Source organism: Lates calcarifer, linkage group LG1, assembly GCF_001640805.2.
Source record: "Lates calcarifer isolate ASB-BC8 linkage group LG1, TLL_Latcal_v3, whole genome shotgun sequence".
NCBI lineage: Eukaryota > Metazoa > Chordata > Actinopteri > Centropomidae > Lates > Lates calcarifer.
This window is the reverse complement of record NC_066833.1, coordinates 21,774,384-21,799,120: the sequence shown is the minus strand read 5'-3', so window position 1 is coordinate 21,799,120 and position 24,737 is coordinate 21,774,384. Positions and strand designations below refer to the sequence as shown.

The window sequence follows — 24,737 nt, the reverse complement described above, 5'->3', positions numbered from 1 at the left end:
ACCACCCTCTGTCTTCCTGACAAACCCTTCCCAATCTAATAAGTAATCAATACCACTAATATGCTATCCCATCTGGACTTATCCAGCCTATAGAATGAGTTGCATTGGGTCAATGGCTGCTCAGGTAGGGGGAGATTAGCTAACTGGGTGAGCAGGATGCAGCAGAAGATCCACTGTGGGTGAGGTTGATTGCTTACCTCAGTCCTGTGCAGTATGGGTTGGTGGGAGGCTGATGGGAAAACCTGCTGCTATGCTCTTCTTCTACCCTTCGAGATCAGAGCACAACCGGGGCATGAGGGTAAAGACACGTTTATCTCTCTGGTTTAAATGAGAGGAAACAAAACAGGACACAATAGATCCTCTTTTACACCATTCAATATGTAGATGTTACTATACTCTATTATGACTGCTCTTAGGCACCGATGAGAGTGTCAGTTACTTCTCCTCATTTGCTGGCATTACCATTAGGCCATTACATAATTTCTTTATTATATAATTGTTCTTGTTCTCTAATGGCATTACAGGAGAAGGAGCCAAGCTGACAGCCAAGTACCAGTCAGCTCTTATTATAGTACCTGTAATTTAAAATCAGCATGAATATCTGATCACGATCCAACCGAAAAGGTCGACCACAAAACACATGATATCATTGTGCATTGCTGATAATCATGTCGCTGCAGTCCCGGATGAGTCACTGTAATGAATCTTAACCCACCTCTGCATTTCAAAGTCGCATCTGGGACTTATCACTCCACCATTCCCAATCAATATGTTATGGCTGGATGTATGAAGAATCAAGATGTCGTACATACTCCATTTGACTCCATTTGAAACAATTTCTTGTAACTACCAAAGGATGTCCTAGGAGACATGTTCAAATAGAAGAAAAGCAATTTGTCCCTTTCATAATATAAGGGACGTTCATTAGATAACTTAAAGATTCCCTAACCACTTTAAAAGACAAAAAGGCTTGCACAGGACTGTGAAACTGACTTTAAAATTATAGCAACAATGCTAACAAAGTTAGACTGAGGAAATCTTTGCTATAATGCACACAGTCATATTTTAAGGCAGTAATAAGATCTGAATAAGGTCATTTGGAAAAACACAAAAAAAGGAAATGAAACAACATAATTGCCTCCAACACTCTGAGAGAATTATAGTAGGAAACAGGCCAGTCATTAGGTTTCTGTAAATTCAATTGACTTCCACACCAATTCAAGTATGCATTAATTGTAAGGGTTGAACTGCAGTACATGAGTCAGTCTGTTGGAAGTAGATATCAGTATAGGTTGAATAACCAACGGTCTCCTCTAGTTGAGCTGTTGTCATTATTTAAGCAGTGCCAGGGCTCAAACAGTACCTAACACAGAGGACAGCTATTCCTCCAGGAGCTTCATACACAGGACAGCACCAGACAAACCACAACAAAGGAGGCTGACCAGAGAGTGCTCAGCATCAAAGCAGGTTAGGTTGGCATGCATCATTCCCAGATACAAACACACACACACACACACACACACACACACACACACAAATTAAATAGCATGAATGCAGCTCAATGTGTCTGCTACTGAAAGTCAGGGGACACCACAAGAGAAAGAGAGAAACACAAACGCCTGATGTGATTTTACCTCTGCATAAACACACAGAGGGTCACACATGAGAACGATGACTACTTTTTTTCTGAGGAAATTGGTGGTATGGTTGAGTTTTCAAGCTTTTTTCTGATATATTCTAAAATAGTGGTGTGATAGTACTACATTTTATAAGATATGTTGCTTTCTGAGAGTTAGATGATTCATAGATCCAGACAGATGTCTGTGCACTGGATTTGAAAGCACAGCCAGGAGGCAGTTATCCTAGTCCAGCGTAAAGACAGGAAGCAGGAGGAATCAGCCTGGATCTGTCTAAAAAATTTTTAAAAATAAAATAAAAAAAAAAAAACACTGGCAAAGTTCTTATTTCCTTTTCAGTGTTATTTCCTGTCCACCTCAACAGCAGATCTGTAAATTATCTGTATTTGAGATTTGATTCAACAGAGGTTAATGAAATTTTGTTTGAGGCTTAAAACTGCCAAAGAACTACCTTTCCCATATTGCTTTGGGGAGCATAAACAGGAAGTGCAATGTTGCCATTGATTACACTGTGGGCTACAACTGTTGTACAAATCGTTTTGACTTATCACATACTTGTTCACATTTTTGACGGATTGGTACCATTAAAAGTATATTGAAGTAGCTATTAGTGGTACCTGTCTGAAGCCATGTATGTACAGACAACTACTAAGTTTTACTTCTATGGTGAAGTGTCGTTTTTTAAAGATTTGTAAGCGGATTTATGGACGTTAACTGCGACGGACATCGGAGAAAATGACATTCTCGAGAAACGTAAGTCTTCCTAGATCTAAAAATATGTATATCGTGGCTGTGTGTTCAGGTTTGACTGAATTATGACTCAGTATAATCTTAACGCCTGTACCTTAATTGCCTCCACAAGCTGCGTGCCACTGTTGCTGCTTTGAAAATCACTGCTCTGAATAATTTACAGACCTCGAGTTTTCATTGGGACTTTTTCCATAGTGAAACATCCCAAAGAAATGGAGTAAATCAGCAGGATAATCAGCTATATTTAGGAAGAAGCTGAAAATAGCTTTTTTTTGGTGTGATTTTGGGTAAACTGATCCTTATAGAAATACAGCCACAGGGTGTCAGTGCTAAAAACTTCACTTTACTACAGTAGTCACATCAAAGTTCTGCCCAGTTGTGCAGATATCTCCAACTGTCTACATCTGTGAAGAATAAAATGTTCAAAAACTGAATGTTTCCTGTTATTACATGCATGCTGCTGATGCAAACCAATTTTCTTCTGAATCCACATGAGTGCTGTCCGTATCTCTCCCACAGGACCACAATGATGCCTTTCTCTGTGATCTGTCAGGGTGGTTCCCAGCAGTCAGTAGACCTTTGTCTCCGTCCGTTTGACTGGTGCTTTTGATCAGAGAGTGAAGTGACACCCCTCAAGGCCAACTTGGGTGAGTGGGGAACAACAAAAGGCAAGAACAGAGGCCAGATGTAAGTGATGAGGAAAAGAACGCGGTGGTGTCTCAGCAGTAAACGATTGGTGTAGAATATAAAAACCGGGTCCATAGGCCTTATATTATATAGATCCAATGGACCTGAAAACAGTGGCGGCTGACAGACACAGCTGATTCCCAATAGAGGGTAAAGACAGCAGCACAGAGAGAAGAGCTAATCCAGGCCATTGGTTCCAAGGCTTTTTGTCGCATGACCTTTTAGAATGAAGCTGTATGTGTCTACTTACAGCCCCCATGTTACAGGTTGCAGATTATGGAGTCCTGAAACTGACAAAAGGCAGTGAAAGGTTATCAGATGAGACACAATATAACGGAATACATTAGTAAATAATACATTAAGTTAAATAATGAAAGTGGAGCATGAAATAGGTTTTACTTTTTCATTTATATATATATATATAAATGAAAATATATATATATATATATATATATATGTATATATGACAGTGAAACAGGAAGGCTAAGCTCACCTGAAAGCAATGATGGCTAAACACACTAAGCACTAACCTTTGCAGTTATACACCTAGCTGGAGCTCATGTTCTTCACCAAAGTACACCAGCCAGTGCAGGTAATGTTTGTTATTCATATATTGTGTACTGCTAAAGTGACACTAAACTGCTGTAACAATGGCCAGAGCATTTTAGTTAGCTACAGTTGTGTAGCACACAAGATGTTTTGTTGTTCTTGCTTTCTGTCTTGTTGATCATCTTGCGGCCGCTCAGATTTATGTTGGGATCCCATGAAGTCTCCTGACCCCTAGATTGAACCACTGCCCCAGTGAATGATCTACGGTACATACTGTATGCTCTATGTGTGATAGGGCATAAAACAAAAAGTAATTTTATTTTAATTAATTGATTAATATTTGAAAGCTAAACTACAATAATTTAAACTCAGACCAAACCATATTTCCAAAACACCCAGTTATTATCACTGTCCCCCTGAAAAAAAAAACAAAAAAAAAAACAAGCAGCTTGAATATTTTTGGCATTTTGTGTTACCCTGGCATCATGTGACCTTTACATTCCCAGAAAAATCTCCCTGAACGACCGCAGTGTCTTTTAAATGTCACCTGTCTCAGTGTGATCAATGCGTCGCGGTAAAAAAGGAATGTACTGAGAATGAACTCCTTAGGCCACCTGTCGCACTGTCGTCATCAGCCACAAAACAATCTGTGTGAGCATCACTGAGAAACAATCATTTACAGCTAGGCAATGTCTTCATGGGTCATCTATAGCTCATTAAACCTGGATTCAAGAGAATTAATGCACTGAGCCAAGACACAGTCAACAAGCATGTTAATAAATTAAAAAATTCATCATGGCTCGGAGCACGACAGCCCCTAAAATAAGGAGTGAAATCCTAAATGACAAAGTTTTTCCAGTGCTCTTAAATCTTTTGCCTCCCTTCAGCTCACCTAATCCACCACTTGAATTTGATCCAGATGAAATGATGAAGGAGACGCTGCCTAATCACACTCAACCCTTAATTTATTCCACCAGTGTGTGTTTTTCATATAAGATTTCCTGCCTGCTCCCACTTCACATAATAACGAGCTCTTACCAGAGATTTAAGTTATGACACCGCAGTTCAGGTTGCTGGTAAAACTCAACCATTTATTAGTGGTGACTTCAGTAAGGCTTTAAATGTAGTCATCAGGACTTTATCATTGTCAGGCAGTTCACTGCTTTCCAAAGCAGCCGTACGACTATCTGGCAGATCCAAGCTGGTTTTCTGATGCTCTGTGGGGGATCCAAGTGAGACACTTTTTGTAAACATCATGAGAGTCAATACACAAGTGGTATTTGACTGCAGACTGCTGAGCTCTCTTTATTAATAGCCAAGATTGACGCACAGTTAAAGGTTTCTCTGTGAGAGTCAGTCAGTGCTCTGTTGAAGAATAACAGTAACTGCTGGGTGATTCAGGACACCGTCTGAAGTCTTGACTGAAGTTTCTTACAGTATAACAGGGAGGACATAATTATTAGTTCAGTATAATGAGATTTTGAGATAAATTTCGAAAAGGCTTAAATCAAAGGTGTTCAGTCTTTTCAATTATCATCATCATTTTATTATTGATTGGATTTTCTTTAAAGAGTATAGAATATCACCAGCCTTTAATTTGAACTATTCAGCAAAATCAGGCTTTAATTGACTGCAGATGCATAACCTGCATTTTTCTGTTCAATTAAACAAAATAGTAAAGAGTGTAAAGGACATGCTTGAGTACCTGCGAGACTCTCTATGAATCTGGCCAATGTTCTTGAAAGAAATGGCAATAAAAATCTATTCTTCAGCTACAAATATCACCCTAAGTGCCTTGGGAATCTCTTTTCAGTTATTATCTTCCAGGTCACAATATCATTCTACAGGTATTCACAAGCCCGGGCATGTGTCATTTACTGTGTTATACCTCGACTGATGAGCTTGAAGAATTGTTTTTTAGAAGAGAGAGATTCATTGAATGTTAAACTGAAAAGATGGAAATGCATGTACGCATGCCTTTTGCAGGACTGTGGCAACAGTTACATGGACCAGACCAAGAGTTGTGCTCTGGTGTGTAGCTTTTCTAGCATCAAAATAACTCCAGTGATGTTTGCCAGAACATTCAGTCTAAGCTTTGCCTCAAGGTTGAAGCTCCAGTGGCAGAACATTTGATTTCTGGAAACTCGTCTCTCTGCATCCCCACCTAAAACACACGATGAGTTCATATATTTCTATTTTCTCTTAATTTTGGCTTTGACTAAATTTTAAGCATAGATGATAAGCTTTTACATCTTCATCCGTATCCTTGGTAACCAATATAAGCCGTGACATATATGTTAATTCACAGAACAAAAGAAGACTCTTATGTGCCCTTGCATATTTGAAAATTAAAGGCTGTCTGCAGTGAAGGAAGCTTATTCGACCCAGTTATCTAATCAAGCTGTAACCTGTAAACAAGTCCTGCAGAGGAGGCGGACATCTGTCAGAAAAGAGTCAAGCAGATGTTAGATGTTTGGCAGTTTGGCTAGCACAGATTGAATTTCTATAGGTCTTCACGCTGCATTCGTTGCTGCATTGTTCTTGTTCCTGAACATGGGAACAGTAATTGCTGTGATCACACATATTACACCACAGACATCCTGCACAGCTCGTGCTTCAGTTCTGTGCTTTTGACAACACGCTGGCTTTGATGGACATCTCCTACCTGTCTGTTCTACTGTCGGCCTGATGTAACTCCTGAGAGAGGACTGTTCTTTTTTACTTGATCCAAGTGCAAAAATTAAAGGGAAAAACCACTCAAAAAGAAGCATAATCCACCTGTATTGTGTCCCTGTCGGCTGATATTGATTTAGCGTGGGTTATGTAATGTCTGTAGGGGTTTCCGTCAACTCCTCCAGTATTTATTCTCCTGCTAAAAATTGAGGATTGTCAGACAGCCAGCGTGCAGATGAGCAATGCAGCAAAGCTCAAATCGAGCTGGATGAAATCACCTGTGAAATTCTGTGTACAGAATGTTTTTTTCCCCACCTGTTCTTGCTTTGAATCTGATATGACAGATACAGGCATTTATTCCTTTTTATCTGAGCACTACAGCTGTCGTGGTGGTTGTATCAGTTTCTGAGAGTGCTGCTGTGATTTGTATCCTCATGCCTTAATATCCTCTCACTGTTTCTTCATTTTTATCCAGTATAGCTTGCAATAACATGCATGGTCTTTTTGTTTTGAATTGTAACTAATTCTGGATGATGTTAAAGGGAGTTAAGGAAAAGAAATCCTGTCCTGCACCCTTCCACTGTGTATTTTATATTTTTATGTGTTTGTAAAAGTACAAGGAAGAACAGACAAACAAACAAAAACAACAAGAGAGAAGCACAAATTAACTTGTTGACTTGGTTTGGATGTAACTCAGCTATGTAAGGTTTACTATGAATAACAATTCTCTTGTGGCTCTGTGGTTTGTGTATTTTTAGTTGTGAGGTCAGCCATCACAGTAGTCGTCCTGTAGAGGAAATTCCCAGAAAATGGAATAAATAGAACTGTATCCTCACATACTCTCCTGTTTAGCTAGAGGCAGGGTGGTGTTTGTGTTTGAATCCTATCTGAAAGTTCAGTTTGTGTTTAAAGAAGTATTTGACATTTTTGCTCAAAGGGTAGACCTTACCAATGCAGATACAAATAATGTCCTTGGAGTATTTTCAAAAAAAAAAAAATTATTGTTGGACCGAATTCATCTTAGACCGCAAATAATCTGTTTGCATCTGTTGGCTTTTGTGGAAAATTACATCCTCAGCGTTCTGCCCGACAGAAATGTGCAAACTAATACCAAACTGGAAAAAAAGGTTGTTCTTAATCACACAATAATTATATGCTTTAAAGTGCTTCCTTTGCATGAAATTCAAACTGGCTTTTGAATGTCGCATATACTTTTGGAGGAATTAGGAAGACTCTGGCAGCTTAGCACGACTAAAAATATTTGTAATCAGTGCCAAAATAATTATTTGAGATGTCTGGCTGCCCACGTTACAGGAGTGGATAATTTTTCTCTGTATGCTTTTTTGTATTTTTAATTCTTTTACTGCATAAAATCATCTCTTAATGTCCATATATACTATATATTCTCTAATCCAGTTCATTGAAAAAGCCTCAATATAGATCAAGTGTCTTGCTACTGTAGCCTACTGTAGACTCATTCATTCCAGTGAATTTGGTTTAAAAGCATAGTTTAACATTTTTGAAAGAGGGGGAAACAAACGGCTATCCTGGCTCTGACCAAGGGACACAAAATCCACCTGTCAGCACCTCTAAAGGTCACTAATAAACATGTTAAATCTTGTCTATATAACATGTATAAAAAGCCTATTTCTTGGTTCAGAGTGGTTTTAAGGCAACCAGCAGAGAATCCAAAAGGTTAAAGCTATAATAGCTTGCTTCCAGTTTTATCAGCCACATATTTACTATAGAGACGTAAGAGTGGTACTGACTAAACCCTTACTGAAGGTACCAGTGGGAATCCTTTCAAAAGTTATTCCATACAAATATTATCAGAAGAAAAAAAAAAAAAACACGCCGTGGGCAAAAAGTTTAGCTGTAACATGAACAGAGTGAGAGTTCACATCTTAAGTTCACATCACTCAGATTGGCACTTATAAAAGAAATGCTAAATTCAGTGTTTCAAGCCTTACAATTTAAATTATCACACAAGTGCAGTTATCCTTTAATTGTTGAAAATACATTTGAAAGTTGTGAGAGGCCAAGTTGGAGTTCCAGCTGTGAAAAAAGAGCTGTTAAGAACTGATTGCTTTTTCCCTGGTAGTGCGGTAATTACCACATATTGTACTGCACCAGAGCTGTTGCTGCAGAGCACAGCAGTTATTCACTTCACTTGATTCTGATTTGCACTTCTGTCCAAAGTAATACATCAGTACATTAATCAAAGCTATTTCTAAACTCAGACATGAGCATCTTGACTTGTTACTTGCCTTTAGAGTTATTATTTATGCCACTGCACTCTGTAATTCTGTCTCCTATATGCAGAAAAGATTTTTTTTTTTTCCCCAAAACTAAGCCAGATGTGCAAAACCTGAAAGTAGAGCAATGGCTTCGAAAACGAGCCTTCTGAATTCATGTGAATACCACGAACCACATTAATGCAGGCGCAACCCTGTCATTGTGGACTGATTCTTCTCTTACGGGGTGACTCAGGCAGCTCATAACAACCTCCCGGGTTCAGCGAGAAAAGAGAAACACTTCTGACCTTACACAATACATTATGAGACATATACATATTGGAAAGTATGTAAGGAAACTACATGCGGTGTGTTGTCATGAAAAAGATTTGGAAACTAAATACACAGAAACAAAAATAGCTGACTTTTGGAACAGTAGTTTCACAAAAAAAAAAAAAAAATCTGAACATAAGGTCCTTCAATTCCTTAAAGGCCATGAAATCAAGAAAAAGCTCAAGAGTTCAAAAAGGATTTTCTGTATGAAAAGGTGGTTTTGGTATGGAGCTCAAATGGAGAAAAAGGCATAAAGGGTATCTGCAATCAGGTACGACCACATAGGAATTAAAAGCGTGCTTTCTTAAAAGGACAGTTGATTAATAACCCCAAGAATGCAGAGAACACTCAGTGAAAGGCCTCTGTGTGAGACGAGTGGCCCCAGTGTATAAGGCAGCTTTTATAGAGGTGCACAGCAGCTGTGGAAAGAGCATTTTCTATTTGATGACTGTAATTTTCAAAAGAACTCAGCTGGCATGAAAGGTGGGAGGTTTAATGGCCACATAGATGGATAGAGCAGCATCTCAGCTCAGGTGATCAGGAGAGATTGCATTAGTCTGGAGGCTGCTGATCACAAACGGTGACTTCTGCAGTTGTCTAGCATTAGTCTAAAATAAAAGGAATCTGAATTAATTAGTAGGAGCAATGACCATTCGAAACTCTCATAAAAATCGATTTTCTGTGCCATGCAATGGCAGCGACATAATTTGCCATATGTGAGATGTGTTTAGTCTTATGTTATTGGTGTTATAACAATAGCAGCAGTGACATTACACTTAAGGCTCAGTGTTTTTTTCTCTCTCATATCTTGTCTTGTATTTGTAATTTGTGTATTTCATCTAAATGCAGCGGCTGCAGTGGGTTGAGCTGAGACCCCTTATGACCCCCCTATGGCTGAAGTGTTCCTCTGGACCAAATAAATAATCATCGCTATCTCTAACGTAGTATTACTGCTAATATTATTATTGTTATTGCTGCAGCTGTTATCCTCATCTCATAGCGAGCCCCCATTCATGCTGAGCTCTCAGCGTCGGCAGTCATTCCTTCAGTAATTTGAGAAGGAACCTTTTCTCTTCATGCCTTCCTTGTTGCAGTGGTGTGCACTGTCGCCTCACAGCAAGAAAGTTTTGGGTTCGAACCCTGGTTCGCGCAGGGCTTGTTTTTCCTGTGCCTGCATTGGTTCTCTCTGAGTTTCCTCCCACAAGACATGCAGGTTAATTGGTGACTGACTCTAAATTGCCCCCAGGTGTGAATGTGAGTGTGAATGGTTGTTTGTATATGTGATACCTGTGATACACTGGCAATCTGTCCTGGGTGTACCCCTGCCTCTCGCCTGGTGTCAGCTGGGGCCATTATTATTATATATTGCTTATCCTTAAGGATATATAATAATATCCTTATCCTTAAGGATAAGCAATATAGATAATGGATGGATGGATGCCTTCCTTGTGTATTTGGATGTGAATGAGCAGAATGTAGGCTCTTCTTTGTAGGTACAGTTATTGTTTGTTTGCCTGAAACTAAGATTGTTTTTTGTTTTTTTATGATAAAGTGCCTTGACCTGAACATCTTCTCAGCATCTCACACACCCAACTGACCCATTGTTTATTATTATTCTTTTTTAGGCTAAATGAACACTGCTGTTATGTTCACATGACATCACACTTACTGGTGGTGAACATTAATGATAGTGAAACCTTTCTTGTTCTCTGTGTCTCCTATGAACTATTCAATAAAAGTAACAATTAAAGAGTAAATTGTTTTAAGTGTGAGCATGTTAGGGATAAAGGTGCAGTGAACTGGCTGTAAATTATTCCATTTCCTTTTTCCATAATGTCTGTGTACATTCCTGTTGACGTGTCTTTGTTACTATTCTGCCTTCACTTTACAAAGAATAAGAACCAAATGAAATGATGGTGGTTTTCTAATAAGATGGCTGACATTCTTAAATACCTTGCGTCTTTTTAGTACTGAAAGAATAGTGTTGCACATTGCACTGTAGAGGCTGACTGTGGTTTAAACTGTGAGTAGATGGACAATATTTTTGATAGATCTTTTAATACTGCACTCACCAGTGGATTCTCTTGTTGCTCCTGGGTTCTGTTAACACCACGAGCCTTTTTACCACAAGACACACTATAATGTTACGCTTTCACACTGACTGATGCATATCCCCTATTCTGAAGTCAAGTTTAAAATGTATTTCAGACTCCGAATTTAATTAGAATAATGAAGCCTTTGGTCCAGAGTTACTGTTGTGATGTGCTAATGAAACCGACTTTGATCTAAAATAACTCAGGAAGCTGAAACCCATCCTGGACCCATGCATGGAATTCAAACAGTCCTGATCTGCTGAGGTTCATGTCAGGGAGCTCAGTGCAGAGCATGCGCAGAGAAAAGAACAAATGTTAGAAATGGAGCTAAGATTATGAGAGAGGAAAGAACAGTAACAATGGTTGACAATCAAAAGTCATTTTCTCTCAGTTTTCCTATTTTACTTCACTCCCTGACTCACTTTGTCTCACAGCTTCCCTCTTTTGTTCTCTGTTATCATTGAAAGCGAAAAACCTGACAAGCCATTTATTACATTTCCATTTTACTGAGAGGCAACACAGTCATGGGAATTTATGGTAAATGTCAGCAGCTGTCATTTGCGTTCACTGTGTATATTCGTGTACATTGTTCTCACTGTCACATTATTTCCTCTCACAGTTCAGTATCACCTAGGATCATATTGGTTGTTCTGTTATGTTGTTTCATAAGAGCACTTCTCAAAACTATATTCTGGTCAATGGATTAAAGTCCCAAAATGTAGACTGAACTGTTATTTACTCCATCTTCCATTAAGATGTTAATTAGCAGTAGTCAAATACTGTATTGGTTGAACTTTACAAGGTCATATTGGCATGTGAAATACTCTCCTTGTTAGCTTTACTGTGCAATATTCTGCTGCAGTGTGTAATACTTTTGTGCAATCAGTCATATTGCTTTCATTGGTTTTATTGGTCTTTCTGGTTTTTTATTGTTGATTGTAATTATTTTTAATGTATGAATGATGCTAATGCAAACTGCTAACTCCAGAGTATATCTTATTTTAAAATGGGTAGTGGCTTGTCAATTAAAAATCTACAGTGCAAGTGATACATTTACATTTATTTTTTTAGTTTGATACTGTGGCTTAAAGATATCCAAGTGCTGCTAGCTACCAATTAAATTGTAACTAAACACTAATAAAACAACTGAAGTCTAGCCCGAATGAAGCACTTACAATGTAAAGATACATATAAATAAAATGACAGTGCAGAGCAGTAAAACTGAAACGCCTGACTGATTGGACTCTAATTTGCGATTCCTTATCATTTAATTCAAATTGGAGATATTAAGTGTCCCTGCGGAGGTATAAAATGCTGCTCTCTATTAACTGTTAACTGCTCTCTATTAACTGGCAGAAATGTATTAATTTCAACAAGTGCACAATGGGACTGCGTGTGCATGTGTTCCAACAGCTTGAGCGATTTGTTGGGCAATAAATGACAGCCTTTGCTGCACATGTTCGAGTGGGTTTCCTCCCACAGTCCAGAAACATGCGTGTGTTGTGGAGACTCGCTCACTCAATTTGCTCATAACTGCACTGTGCGTAAATGTGGGTGTGAGTCAGTCATTGTTTGTGGGCCGATATCTGTGACGGACTGGCAGCTGATCCAGGGTGTTTCCCTGCATTTGGTCCAATGAATGTTGGTACAAACAACAACAGAGTAATTGCTACTGTCTCCTGCGTTTTCTATATTTACAACAACAAAAAAAAAAACATAAAAGAAATTTTGCATGAGGTCTTGACCTATCAATCATCATGGATGATTGGGGATTGGCATGAGGGTTACTCGAATTCAAATCCCAAGATCATTCACTTGACCTGAAAATGCTTAATTCCTTTGAACACCATAAGTTTCTGAGACGTCTTGTGTTTGTCCTGATTGTCTCATCTTAGATTTTGTAGAATTCTCTGTTTTCAAGGGTATAGCACATTTATTTAAATCGGAAACATCACTGCGTTGCAAATGCGCACTCCCATCCAACACAGAATCATTTACATATATGCAGGCGTGTGACAATATCAAGTCAATATTGAGTCTATCAAGGCAGATGTCTGTGAGGAATCATCTCAGTTACTGCAGCTGCTACTTCTGTGCTGTCATCCAGCTGGATTGTACGTGCAGTAAACCTCACTCATTTGGGCTGCCACAAGTCTGTCTGTGTCATCTGTAGTTTCTCTTATATGAGACCAACAAAGCAGCCAACAATAAATTTTGAGCTTCTTGGAAATACCGAAGCGAGGAATAGGGCCAATTTAGGCTTCCAAGTAAAGAATGCTTTCCTGAGCCCTTGTGCTTGACTCAAAACATCAGGCAAGGTATCAAGTTCATTTTTAGGTGCTAACAATTTAGGTATTCATGTGTCCTAATAAGCTGTGAGAGTGATCCAGCATGCACGACCCTGAAACTGAAGCAGCTAAATGGAATTCAGCCATCATTAAATTTATTTTGCTTGTCCTATTGTGATGTGCCAAAGTTATCTTTAGTGAAAAAGACATCCACAGTGATACCCAGAGCGATCTCTACCCCTACGATAATTTTCATTCCTGCCCAAACTGCACATTTACCCCAACTTTTTAAGGCCAAGCTGAACCAGACTGATGTGTTTACCACATGAAACCCACAGATGTTCCCTCTGGGAGGATGTCCCCAGACCCCTACAGAGGTTACGTCACTTGCCTCTGGTCTATAAGCCCCTGATGTTCCATAATCCCATACATATAAGGCCATTTTTCATGTCTGCTTTGAATGAAACACATAATCCAGGGCTGACTGTACACTGGGCAGTCAAATAATTCTGCTCGTGCAGCAGAGGTGCACCCCATCGACTCTCCATTCATCCACAGTCCCTGGCAGACTGAACCCTCCTATTTGTGTGCAGCTGGACCCTTTCATTATTTACACTTGAAATGATAATGACATCATGTGTGCACAGCTGCACTATTTGCATCCACATGGCATGCAGCTGAGCTTGTGTGACAAAATGGAGAGGTGGCAAACGATCCCCCTGCAATATTTACATGCTAACTATGTTTTTTGTTGCGTGATTTAATAACAGGGCAAAGTTGAATAGAAAATAGACGCCGTGCCTGGAAATGGCAGTTTAAAAGAGTGATGCTCTAATTCAGAGCCGAGCAAAGTTCACAGTCAGGATTTCGGAAGTCAGACAAGAAAACAATGAAGAGTTTAGACACAGTACTACCACGTACATTTCAGTTCTGCCCATGTGGCCTCCTCTGGGTGGAAACAGATTTTGTTGAGGCGGTCTCTTCAGTGCCATGATGGGCTGAGGTTCCCGGGTAGGGCATCTCTCTTTGAGGCTAACTCTTTGATTCCCCACTGAGTTCAAATTTAAAAGGTTGGGGAGGGGAGGTGAATGCCAGTGTTTTGTGTACACTGTACACCTCTGGGGTAGATGCATGAAAAAAGAAGATAGGATGGTTGGCAAAGGGCTGAGAATAACAGAGTAGAAGATTTTATTTCATCTGAACAAGTTTAACAAAACACAACTCTACCAGGCAAACACATACACTTACAATCATGTCAGCGATAGAGCTGCTAAAAGAGCCTATTAGATAATACAAAAGTTGGCCAAACGTGATCAAGCAAGCCTAGAAGTTACACTGACACTGAATACTAATTGCTGCTTGTCTGTTCTTGGATGTCGCTCAATTCACACAGCACTGAGTCAGATATGACTGAAACATTCACATGCAGTTCTATGAAACAGAGATGGTGGCATTTTGTTGGTGTTTTCCACGTAATTGGGCTTTGAATGAGTGTGTCACCTCCATCGATGCTCTTCTCACTTTGACCATCCAACTTGCATAATCTTCTCTTGACATACTGTCAGATTCCTTGGTGTAGAATCTATTTTTTTGGGTGGGGGGGCATTTTGTGTTTGGCTAACGTCATAGGTGGTAATACTTGGCTATTTTTAGAACAGGGCAGTATTTTTGCACTTATTTGCTCTTGGCAAACGTTGCCACTCAACACAGTAAATGCAATACTTTTTTTTTAAGACATTCCTCTAGATTATGAAATGTCTATTTACACGAACATGACATGAATACTGTTTGTTATTCCCGACAGAAGACATACTCAGTGTAGCTTGTCCAGATTTTGTCCTCGTTTGGATCATTGCTGGTGTACGCGCAGGTGCCCGTAGAGCTGCAAGCCACCATGTGGAAGCCCACCTCTGTCAGCTTGTCAAACGCCTGCTCTAGAAAATTATACTTGAGATAGTATCGGGATGTGTATCTCTCCGGGGGTCTGTCCGGGTCCCTGCTCTCGTTCAGCGTGTCTCCAAACACTTCTTTGGCCAGGGAGGTCTTCCCGCAAACCGTGATGCGCGCCACTCTCCTGAATTTGGCGTCGGTTTGGATGTCTCTGCCGATGGTGTACGAGCCGCGGTATCCTATCGTGATGTAGCCCGACTTTCTGGAGTCCAGTGACGGGGAGCGCATGGCCCCGCTGACCGACATGGTGCGTAAAGCCTCAATGCCGCTGGAGGAGCCGCACTGCTGCGCGCCCTCCTCTGTGTCACTCTGACTGATCTCCTCGCTGATTGAATTGTCCTTACTCACCCGGGGGCTCAGGCGTTTGGCGAGGTCCCGCAGCTGGAAAAAGTCAGCCTCCCTCTGCAGTCGACTTTTCTCGGGGAAGTAGTCCGGCAGGACCAAGTTCAGGTCTCGGAGATAATCAAGGATGTAGCGGAACAAGAACCCGTCCCTGTCCAAGAAGAAGCGCCCTTTGCTGTCTCTCGCCAACTCCTTGGGTGACTTCTTGCTGAACATGTTCCACAGGAGCGAGTCTGGGACGGCGATCAGAGTTTTATGTCTGGTAACGTAAACCTGTCCGCCGACGTTCAGCTCAATGATCTCCGAAAACGGGGAGAGCGAGTCCCCGCAGTTGGACACTCCACGCTCTGTGTCGGCCAGTGCCATCTTCTCTGAGCCGCTGCACTGATGTGGGATCAGTGGAAACACTGAGCAACAAAGTGGCAGCTGCCGGCTTATGAAGCCTGGGCTTACCGCGTGCGTGAGTGCGCGTGCGTGAGGTGCTGACTGTTAACTTAACATTTAACTGTTAAGCGACTGACTTGTCAAGACATGGTCCCCTTTGAGCCCCCAATCTCACATGCACACACACAGAGAGAGAGAGAGAACAAATCGTGTTGTCTCTTCCAGCATCACTTAAACCAAACGCCCACATTTGATTATGTGTGATTTATTTCTTCCTGCCCTGTTTGGCATAAATATAAATGCATCCCATCCTTTATTGATGTTTTTAATTAATCAAATAAATTATGTTATTATTTTCTTTTTCTTTTTTTTGCCCCATAGGAACATACAAAAGCAGAAACCATGGAGTCAGCTTAAGTTATTCAAGCTTTGAAATCAGTGAATGGTTGGAAAATATGGAAAGAGTGACACCCATTGCAGCTGTGAAGGAAATGCAGCCAGACTCTTACACATCAGAGAGATAGGAGAGAGAGGAGAGGAGAGGAGAGAGAGAGATTTACAGTCTTAACACACAAGCAGCCCTTGGAAGAAGTGAGTATTGGAAAAAATGCTTAAAATTGAAATTGGTCCCCACAACACATGCATTAATAACTCAAACAAACCTGTTTTTATTTTTTAGGCAGACATTGAATTGACTTCTGAATGACATTTATTCCCTGAAGACTTTCTTGACCTTCACTTAACCCTAATCCTAAAATCCAGTAGGTTGGTTTACCTGGCGAGGACTGACTTTGATGGGAGGTATATTCATGAGAACTAGGTGAATTCTAACATGTTTGTGTGGACACAAATATACTTGGTGTATCGCTGTATTTTAGTATAAGCTGTATTACACCTGTTTGATCATACTCAACAGTGACCTACGGAAGTTTAGCAATTTAACACTGCAGTGTTTGTTGCTTCTACAGTCACGTTTGTACATGTGACTACACAACTGTGAACCATGAGTTGCCTCTCACCTGTATCAGTCTGTGTTGATCTGTGGCACTGATCAGTCTGCCTCTAGAAGCATTTGTTCTGTTGGTTAAAAGGGAAAAATACCTTTTCGATAATTGACTGATACATTTGTTGATGTATCAGTTTAAAGGAGTTAAAGGCCAAACTAAAATCTGACACGCATAAATGATAACTTCTTTTTAAAAAAATGGAAAAAAAGACACATATAAGTGGATGTAAGTATCAGTAAATAATACTTGTACGTGCAGGTCATTCAGATCTAAGAGTTTTGTAAACTAATCAACCAAACTCAACTAAAAAAAAAATTCTAATTGTGATTAGAAATTGCTGTGATGCTGATCCTTTTTAATTTCAGATAACCAGTAATATTGAAGTTGGCAAACAAGTTAGTAAGCAAGCAGAGAAGTTGAAACAGTCAGACAAAAGTAAAAGATAAATGATTGAAGTAATGGGAAGGCAGTTGAAATTGTTAGTTAGTTAAATAGTTCAAATAATTAGTTAAAAGCAATGGGTAAACAGGCTTAAATAAAGAGCTAAAAGCAATAAAATACAGAGCAAATAAGTACTTGTTAAATGATTGAAATGTTCAGACGTGCCTCTGTCAGGTGATTACCAGTCATTTCCTTGTTTAAAACTTCCCATTGCAGAGAGCTGAATTTCCACAGTCTGTCATTTCAGAAAGGAACTGGTTGTGAAAGACAGCATGACTGCTTTGTCAGTCAATTATTTTTCCCAAGATCAAGTCCTCTAACCACTTTTGTCATTATATTTCTGCATATAATACTGCATGGATTCACTATGAGCAGTTTTAGTTTTGATTCTGTGATTTTCCCTGTCTGTTCTTTTTTTAACAACCTTTCTGTCACAAAGTCAACCACTTTAGGATGTTTTGAACGAATCAAGCTCAAACATGTATAATTAAAATAAAGCAATGACAAGCAATTAGATTGATTTTCTGACCTGCTATCTATCAAACAGTCACAAATCAGGAAAAATTAATCAAAGGCGATGTTTAGTCATTGTGAAAGTTCCTACTTCTCATCATGGTGGTTTTGTGCCATTTTGGAAATTTGGTTGACCAGCCCTCAGATAGTGCAGTTACCTATAAAAGACATCTGCACTTAAATAGTTTGTCACTTGAAGACATTGTTGAACCCTGATAATGCTACGCAAGGTATTGCTGTTTTCTTTCATACTTTTTGATTTTATTTGATTTTATTTTCTTGCTTTTTTTTTTTTTTTTTTTTTTACAATTTCACTGTAATTCAATTCAGTTTAGACACCTTTTGGAAAGTATTTTTAGGGTTTAAAGATATTTTAGTCAGATAGTCTGGTCTTTGAGGAGGTTTGCGTCTTGAGTTTTGGACTGACTTGTCCCTTCTCACCTTACCAGGGTATTACTGAGAGCTTTGGAGCCGCTATCCATGCCCTCAACACCAATCAGCTGACAGATGGTGTGATTAACAAGAGCAAAAGGATGATTCTGGACACCCTGGGTGTTGGGTTATTAGGGACCAGGACAGCTGTCTTCAACAAGGCTCTCGTGTATAGCCAGGTACAGTAAAATGTTTGACATGAGTAGAGGTATATGTATACATACTAAAATATGCCATATGGCAACATGTTATAAATAATTTAAACACCTAATGAGAAAGCTTTAATTCTGACTTCACTAAAGCAGGCTTGAAATTTTATATCTATCTATTTATATTCTCTGTGTCTCTTTTTTATTAATGTCAACTTTTGATCATCATCAAATCTTTTTATTTATTTGGCCTCATTAAAAATTGTCTGTGCTGCTCTGAATTTCCTGCACTAAGCTACTAATTGTCGATTTTTTTTTTTATAGCTGACAAATACTGCTAATGGAATAAGCATGACCCACTGTTGTGCAGTGTTTGTGATTGAGTTCTCTTTGTTTAAAATTGAGTTCACAGGGAGATGGAATCTTCACATCCCTATTTAATTGCACACATACCCTCATATTCATTTCTCTGATTGCAGTTGTTCACATCAGAGGAGAGGAGCAGCGTTTGGGGTAAATCAGACATAACTCTCCCCCCTCACTATGCTGCATTTGTCAATGGCGTTGCGGTAAGTTTGGTCAGATAAAAGCTATCATAACATACAGAGAGCATAAATGGGATGTGGTGCCGGTTTGACCGCTGATTATCGGCCCTGTCACATTGTCTGCCGACAGGTTCACTCCATGGACTTTGACGACACGTGGCACCCTGCTACTCATCCCTCGGGAGCTGTGCTACCTGCGCTGCTGGCCCTGGCAGAGACCCTGCCCAGCCAGCCCTCCGGTCTAGACCTGCTGCTGGCCTTTAACGTCGGCATTGAGGTGCAGGGCAGGCTCATGAGGTTCTCCTAGAGAGGCCTACAACATCCCTGAAAGGTGAGATATCAGGATATTATTAAACAACAGTTTGAGTTCTCTGCAAATTTTCTGTCCAGTTAGAAGTCAGTGCACACTGGAAATATTGAGCATTAACGCGTTTATTCACCTAAAAAAGTACAACACCTACCTCTAGTGGTATCTATAGTTTTGTTTTTAGAGGGATAGTGGATTTTAGTACTCAGTGCATCAAAAATGACATTTTAAAAAATTCAGCAGGAACTTTTCTAGAAACAGTGTCCCTACTTCTCTATAATAACTGACACCCCGCTCTGCCAGCAGTTTTCATAGGGATGACTGGTTTGGTAGAAAGTGGTTGCAAAGGAGAACTAGATACCAGTACATACATACATGTATGTATTCATTTCTCTAAACAAACAAACAACCTGAGAAATAAACATTATTTTTCTTTGCAAACTTTATGTAATTTATGTGAACTGACTATAATCAGAACTAGCACTCCAACCAACAATTACTGTCACCATTGATTCATTAAAAAAAGAGACATAGTAAAACAGCAAATTCTCACATTTTAGAAGCTGGAACTAGTGAATGAAAATTACTTTAATGATTAAAACAGTTAATTTTCTGTCAGTCAACTCTTTGATTAATTGACAGGCTTCATCAAAGCCTTAGCAATGAATTATTAAAACTTGAATATATCCTAATGTTTTCGCTCATCTCTCTCTCTCAGATTCCACCCCCCCAGTGTTGTGGGGGTGATGGGGAGTGCTGCAGCCTCAGCTAAGCTCTTGGGTCTGTCCCCTGCACAGTGCAGTCATGCTCTGGCTATTGCAGCCTCCTCTGCTGGGGCCCCTCTGGCCAACGCTGCCACACAAACCAAACCTCTCCACATAGGAAATGCCGCTCGGAGAGGCCTGGAAGCAGCTCAGCTGGCCCAGATCGGACTGGAGGGAAATCCAGCCATCCTGGATATGGACAGCGGGTTTGGGGTTTACTACAAAGACTACAGTCCTTCAGCAATGCCACATCCTTTTTGTAGTGACTTTAAATGGATTCTGGAAGATCAGAATGTGGCCGTCAAGCGCATCCCTGCCCATTTGGGGATGCACTGGGTTGTGGATGCAGCTCTGGCAGCCCGCGGAAAGCTTGAAAATACAGTCGGGAACTTTGACCTGAGCCAGATCCGGCACATTACACTACGAGTACCTCCATCCAAGTACGTTAACTGCCCCTTACCTGCCACAGAGCACCAGGCCAGACACTCATTTCAGTTCAATGCCTGCTCCGCCCTGTTGGATAACAAAGTAACAGTGGCCTCCTTCAATGAAGCTCAAATCAACCGACCTGCTCTGAAGGAGCTCTTGTCCAAAGTGCAGGTGGAGACCCCAAAAGATAACCAGCCCAGCTTTGACAAGATGTACTGTGAGGTTGAGATAGAAACCGGATGAGGGGCAGAGCTACGCAGCCAGATGCAACACCTTTTACGGCCACTGGAGGAAGCCACTGAGTCACAGGGATTTAGTGGAGAAGTTCAGCATTAATGCTTCATCTGTGTTGAGCACAAAGGGAGTGGAGGGAGTGATTCATGTGATAGGAAACATTGAAAGCGTGAGCGAGTGCTCAATCTTGGGTTCATATCTGAGGATGACAAGTAGTCCACATAAGCAGTTATACAGCACACGTGCTTGGTGATTGTACAGTGTTTGATGAAGCCAGTGTGGCAAGTATGTATAAAGCCTTGTAATATTTAAAACTTTTCCACGTGGCGCACATGCTTCTTTTTCTTTTGTGAATCATGGGTATGAAATAAAGTGAACTGATGAGTGAACTTTTTTATTTTAATTGCATTTTTTTGTACAATACATTACCTGTCATTGATTGCTGTTATGACACTGAGCAACTGCATTAGAATATAATCCGGTAAGATTGTGTTAAACAGAGATTTTTGTCAAATAATCTATACACCAGAAAAATTACACCACGCAGTGCACAGTACTACTAGAAAACATGAATATTTCAAGAGTATCTGGAAGTGCTTCTAAGCAAGGTGATACTTCACTGTCACCTTTTGCGTCTCGGTTCGAATCAGGCGAGTTTCAGCACGCCCTGCACCATCGACCCGATTCCGTCAAATATCTCGTGGATGGGGGCGTTGCACATGAAGGCGCAGGTGGTGACCAGCTTGTTCTTCTCGTCAACGTGGCTCTCGCCGACGCCCTTGCTCACGTGTTTGCAGCCCAGCGCGTTGATGGCCGTCGCCGTGTCGGTCGTGTCGGGGTACCTGGCAGAAAAAAAAAAAAAAAAAAGAAGAAGGGAACAAATGATGATTAGGTGCTTGAAGGTAGCCTCTGCAGACAGTTAAGGGATACTGAGGTTCATTCAAACTTGGGTGTTATTTTTGTAGCTGTGTACATCATCTCTGATGACATATTTTGTTTAAAAAATGCTATTCTATATTTATATACCCACGTGCATGTTACTTCTATGTGTGTCTTAATATTATCACATTTTCTATTTTGACTTTTGTTCTGTATTTTTCTGGTTTATCCTGGTTCTTTTGTTGATTTGGTGGACTCGTGTTTCGTCTCAGACTGTTGACTTTATGCCCTCATTTGAAACACCTGTCCCAGAAGGTGCACATGTAAGGTGACTTATTAACAGAAATGCATCAGAGTGTGGCTTTCCCATTCTTCTTTGTTTTGTTTTAAATATCTACCTCTCTAGCCAGTGTCTCAGTAGAGTAGATGTACCTTTTCCCTCACTTTTGTAAAGATAACACTATAGTCACCAAAATAATTTCTCAAATCTGGGAGTATGGCAACCTAGCCAGGAAAAAATGAGCCTTCAGATGATCAGACAGGTTGCAAACAACAACAGTTTAGCCAAACTATCTGTAAAATTGAAAATGGGCACACCCAAAATGTGAAAAAATAGTGTGCACACAACTAATACAGAAGTGCAGAATTACCAGGAAGTTGGTCTCTACAGGGATACATATTCACAACAGAGAGTTTAAATAATAATTTCACAATTTGCCTTTGTTTTCACTTCCAAATAAATCTGGTGAACCCAGAGGGTTGTTTAAAACCTGTAGGATCATCTTAAGCGCTCGTGTTTCTCACCCTGTTCAACTTCTCTTTTCAGTGTTGCTGTATTCTCAGACCACAGCATTTAACATTTAACTGAGTAAAACTGAAAGCAAAAGCCAAAACTATTAAAGTAAAACCTAATGAACTGGAATTATACTAGAAGACATATCGGATGTGCTTAATTATGTTAGACTCACTTATCGTCCTTCTCAAGGCCGACGGTGACCTCACACCCGGGAAACACCTTGGCAGCCAGGACAGGTGAGATGCAGCAGAGGCCGATGGGTTTGCCCTCGCCGTGGAACGCCTGCAGCGCGGCCTTGACCTCGTCATTGACAGAGCAGTCCTTCCCCTGCACTGCCCACGTACAGAGGTTCTTCGCGGCCCCGAAACCACCTGTCAAAAAATCAGAGCAACGAAAAGAGTGAGACAGGAATGTATTTAGACTGAAAAGAAATGCAGAAGCCATATGCTCAATCAGTTTTAGACAGGCCAAGAGATCTTAGGGTCTGAGGTAGAGAAAGGAGAAAAGTACAGTATGAATATTAATAGTTGGACAAACCTGGAAATATAACAGCGTCATGGTCTTTGACACTGAGTTTAGACAGATCCTGGATGTTTCCACGGGCCAGCCTCGCACTCTCCACCAACACGTTTCTCTTCTCCTGAGCCGGTTCGCCTTTCAGATGATTAATCACGTGCATCTGGTCAACGTTGGGGGCAAACATGTTTACCTGCGGATGATAAAAGCAAAGGTGAGGACTCTCGGAACATGGCATAAAGAGATACCTGACACCATCAAGACAGCTACTTATGCTTATTTTTACAGCAATATGCCCATATGAACACACTGTGGGATTTTTGGTAAGTTACTAGTCTTTAGTATTAAGCGTTTCCTTAACACAAAGAGGGAATTTCATACTAAAAAAAAAACAACTTTACTCTGGAACATACCCAGGTGACTTGTCTCACTCAGACATCCTCATATTATTGAATTTTAGTATTATTCTCATGAAACAAGGTGTATGGATTTTATCCCCCCCCCCCCCCACATCACTGGCATTGTATTAAGAAGGGAACTCTTTATGGTCATTACAGCCGGGACTGAGGAGGAACAACTACAGAAACCAACAACTCCTGAAATGTACATACAGGCACAGATGTATTGTTTTATGACAGATGTGAAGATATATGAATCTGTCTTTTAATAGTGTTACGGTCACGCACCACCATGTAGCTGATCAAAGTCAAACAATGTGAATGGCAGTTTTGCAGATTCCATACTTAACATGAGAGGAGTTTTTCCCTTAAGTTCTCAGTCCAGTCTGGTGGTGTCTTGTCTTTTGTGGTGTATTTAAACTAAGGAGAACTCTCCTTGCTATTTCTAAGTGCATAATCCACTGTGGGAGTGGGATCCACTGTACCAAACAGGACTGGGATGGTTTCTGTTGCCTTACAGTCTGATTTAACAAGTTGTACAGGTCAGGCCCATCTGTGCAGACCTCACAGCCTTCAGCATGTGTGTCTAACTTCATGTCACAATCAAGTTGCACTGTATAAAGCTACTGATAATGTGCTTACTGTATTTCACACACTTTTTCCAGCTCCCCTATCACACACACACACACACACACACACACACACACACACACACACACACACACACAAAACTACATACACACACACTTCACAGATCAGGACTGTCTGAACAGACTTACACTTGCACCTCCCCTGCTCAGGTGAACCAAAACAGCGGAGGCCTCGTGGATCTCACTGCCATCGTAAACTCCGCAGCCCGCCAGCACCACGGCCACGCGCTTACCCATCTGCGCCGAGTAATAACTTTTATTCACGGTCTGAACGGTCCTGAGCGTCAGTAAGTTACGACCACAGTGGTGCAGCAGGGTGAGCATGGCGGACTGTCAACGGAGAGGACACCCGCCTTCTTCTACTGCGTCAGTTCGTATGTATCCAGGCTTCTCGGTGCTTTAGCGCCATCCTGTGTGTGAACCAAACCAAAGTTTCAGATTCGTACATTCATTCATATTTTCATTCTCTGTTCTCTGAGCAAATTAATAAAAACGATTGAAATTCTGATTATTCTGATTATTTTTTTAAATCAAAATTGAAAATCTTAAACTTTTTCATACATACATTTTTTAACAAATTTTAAAAAAAATATTATATTTTATATATATTATATTTATTTCCAACCTTATTTATCTATGTATATTTCCGCATTCATTGTTTGTATCTATATATTTATTTATTTATTTTCTATATTTATTTATTTTGTAAATATCTTCTTGCCTTGACTCGTCATGTGATTTGTGTCATCAACAAAAC

General features: G+C 40.3%; 3 protein-coding genes and 1 long non-coding RNA gene across 4 annotated transcripts; 2 read left to right on the top strand and 2 right to left on the bottom strand.

The window, feature by feature from the left end:
• The first annotated feature begins 2,130 nt into the window (after nucleotides 1-2,130).
• On the top strand, nucleotides 2,131-16,438 carry LOC108901248 (uncharacterized). The gene is made up of 3 exons (XR_001963869.2): nucleotides 2,131-2,390; nucleotides 2,907-3,034; nucleotides 16,302-16,438. It is a non-coding gene; the product is annotated as an uncharacterized LOC108901248 (long non-coding RNA).
• Nucleotides 14,410-16,145, bottom strand: kctd12.1 (potassium channel tetramerisation domain containing 12.1). Its single transcript, XM_018702666.2, has one exon. The coding sequence runs from the start codon at nucleotides 15,900-15,902 to the stop codon at nucleotides 15,036-15,038; it is 867 nt and encodes a 288-aa protein (XP_018558182.1). The 5' UTR covers nucleotides 15,903-16,145; the 3' UTR covers nucleotides 14,410-15,035.
• Nucleotides 16,439-17,985: 1,547 nt separating the features above from the next.
• acod1 (aconitate decarboxylase 1) lies at nucleotides 17,986-21,130 on the top strand. Its single transcript, XM_018702663.2, is given in 7 exon segments — nucleotides 17,986-18,111; nucleotides 18,331-18,492; nucleotides 18,942-19,031; nucleotides 19,138-19,311; nucleotides 19,313-19,338; nucleotides 20,033-20,744; nucleotides 20,746-21,130. Coding segments are annotated over 7 exon segments (1,425 nt in total). The 5' UTR covers nucleotides 17,986-18,099; the 3' UTR covers nucleotides 20,995-21,130.
• zgc:162944 (uncharacterized protein LOC569993 homolog) lies at nucleotides 21,120-24,355 on the bottom strand. Its single transcript, XM_018702668.2, has 4 exons — nucleotides 24,110-24,355; nucleotides 22,954-23,125; nucleotides 22,589-22,787; nucleotides 21,120-21,583 (listed from the first exon to the last, which is right to left on the bottom strand). Exons 1-4 carry the CDS (start codon nucleotides 24,302-24,304, stop codon nucleotides 21,388-21,390), a joined length of 762 nt encoding a protein of 253 aa, XP_018558184.1. The 5' UTR covers nucleotides 24,305-24,355; the 3' UTR covers nucleotides 21,120-21,387.
• Nucleotides 24,356-24,737: the final 382 nt, after the last annotated feature.

Excerpts from the sequence above, each read along its gene's own strand:
- kctd12.1 (XM_018702666.2), bottom strand. The coding sequence starts at position 15,902 with ATGGCACTGGCCGACACAGAGCGTGGAGTGTCCAACTGCGGGGACTCG.
- zgc:162944 (XM_018702668.2), bottom strand. The coding sequence starts at position 24,304 with ATGCTCACCCTGCTGCACCACTGTGGTCGTAACTTACTGACGCTCAGG. Across the intron at positions 22,788-22,953 it reads TGACGCTGTTATATTTCCAG|GTGGTTTCGGGGCCGCGAAG; the intron begins GTTTGTCCAACT and ends ATTTTTTGACAG. Across the intron at positions 21,584-22,588 it reads GGCCTTGAGAAGGACGATAA|GTACCCCGACACGACCGACA; the intron begins GTGAGTCTAACA and ends TTTTTCTGCCAG.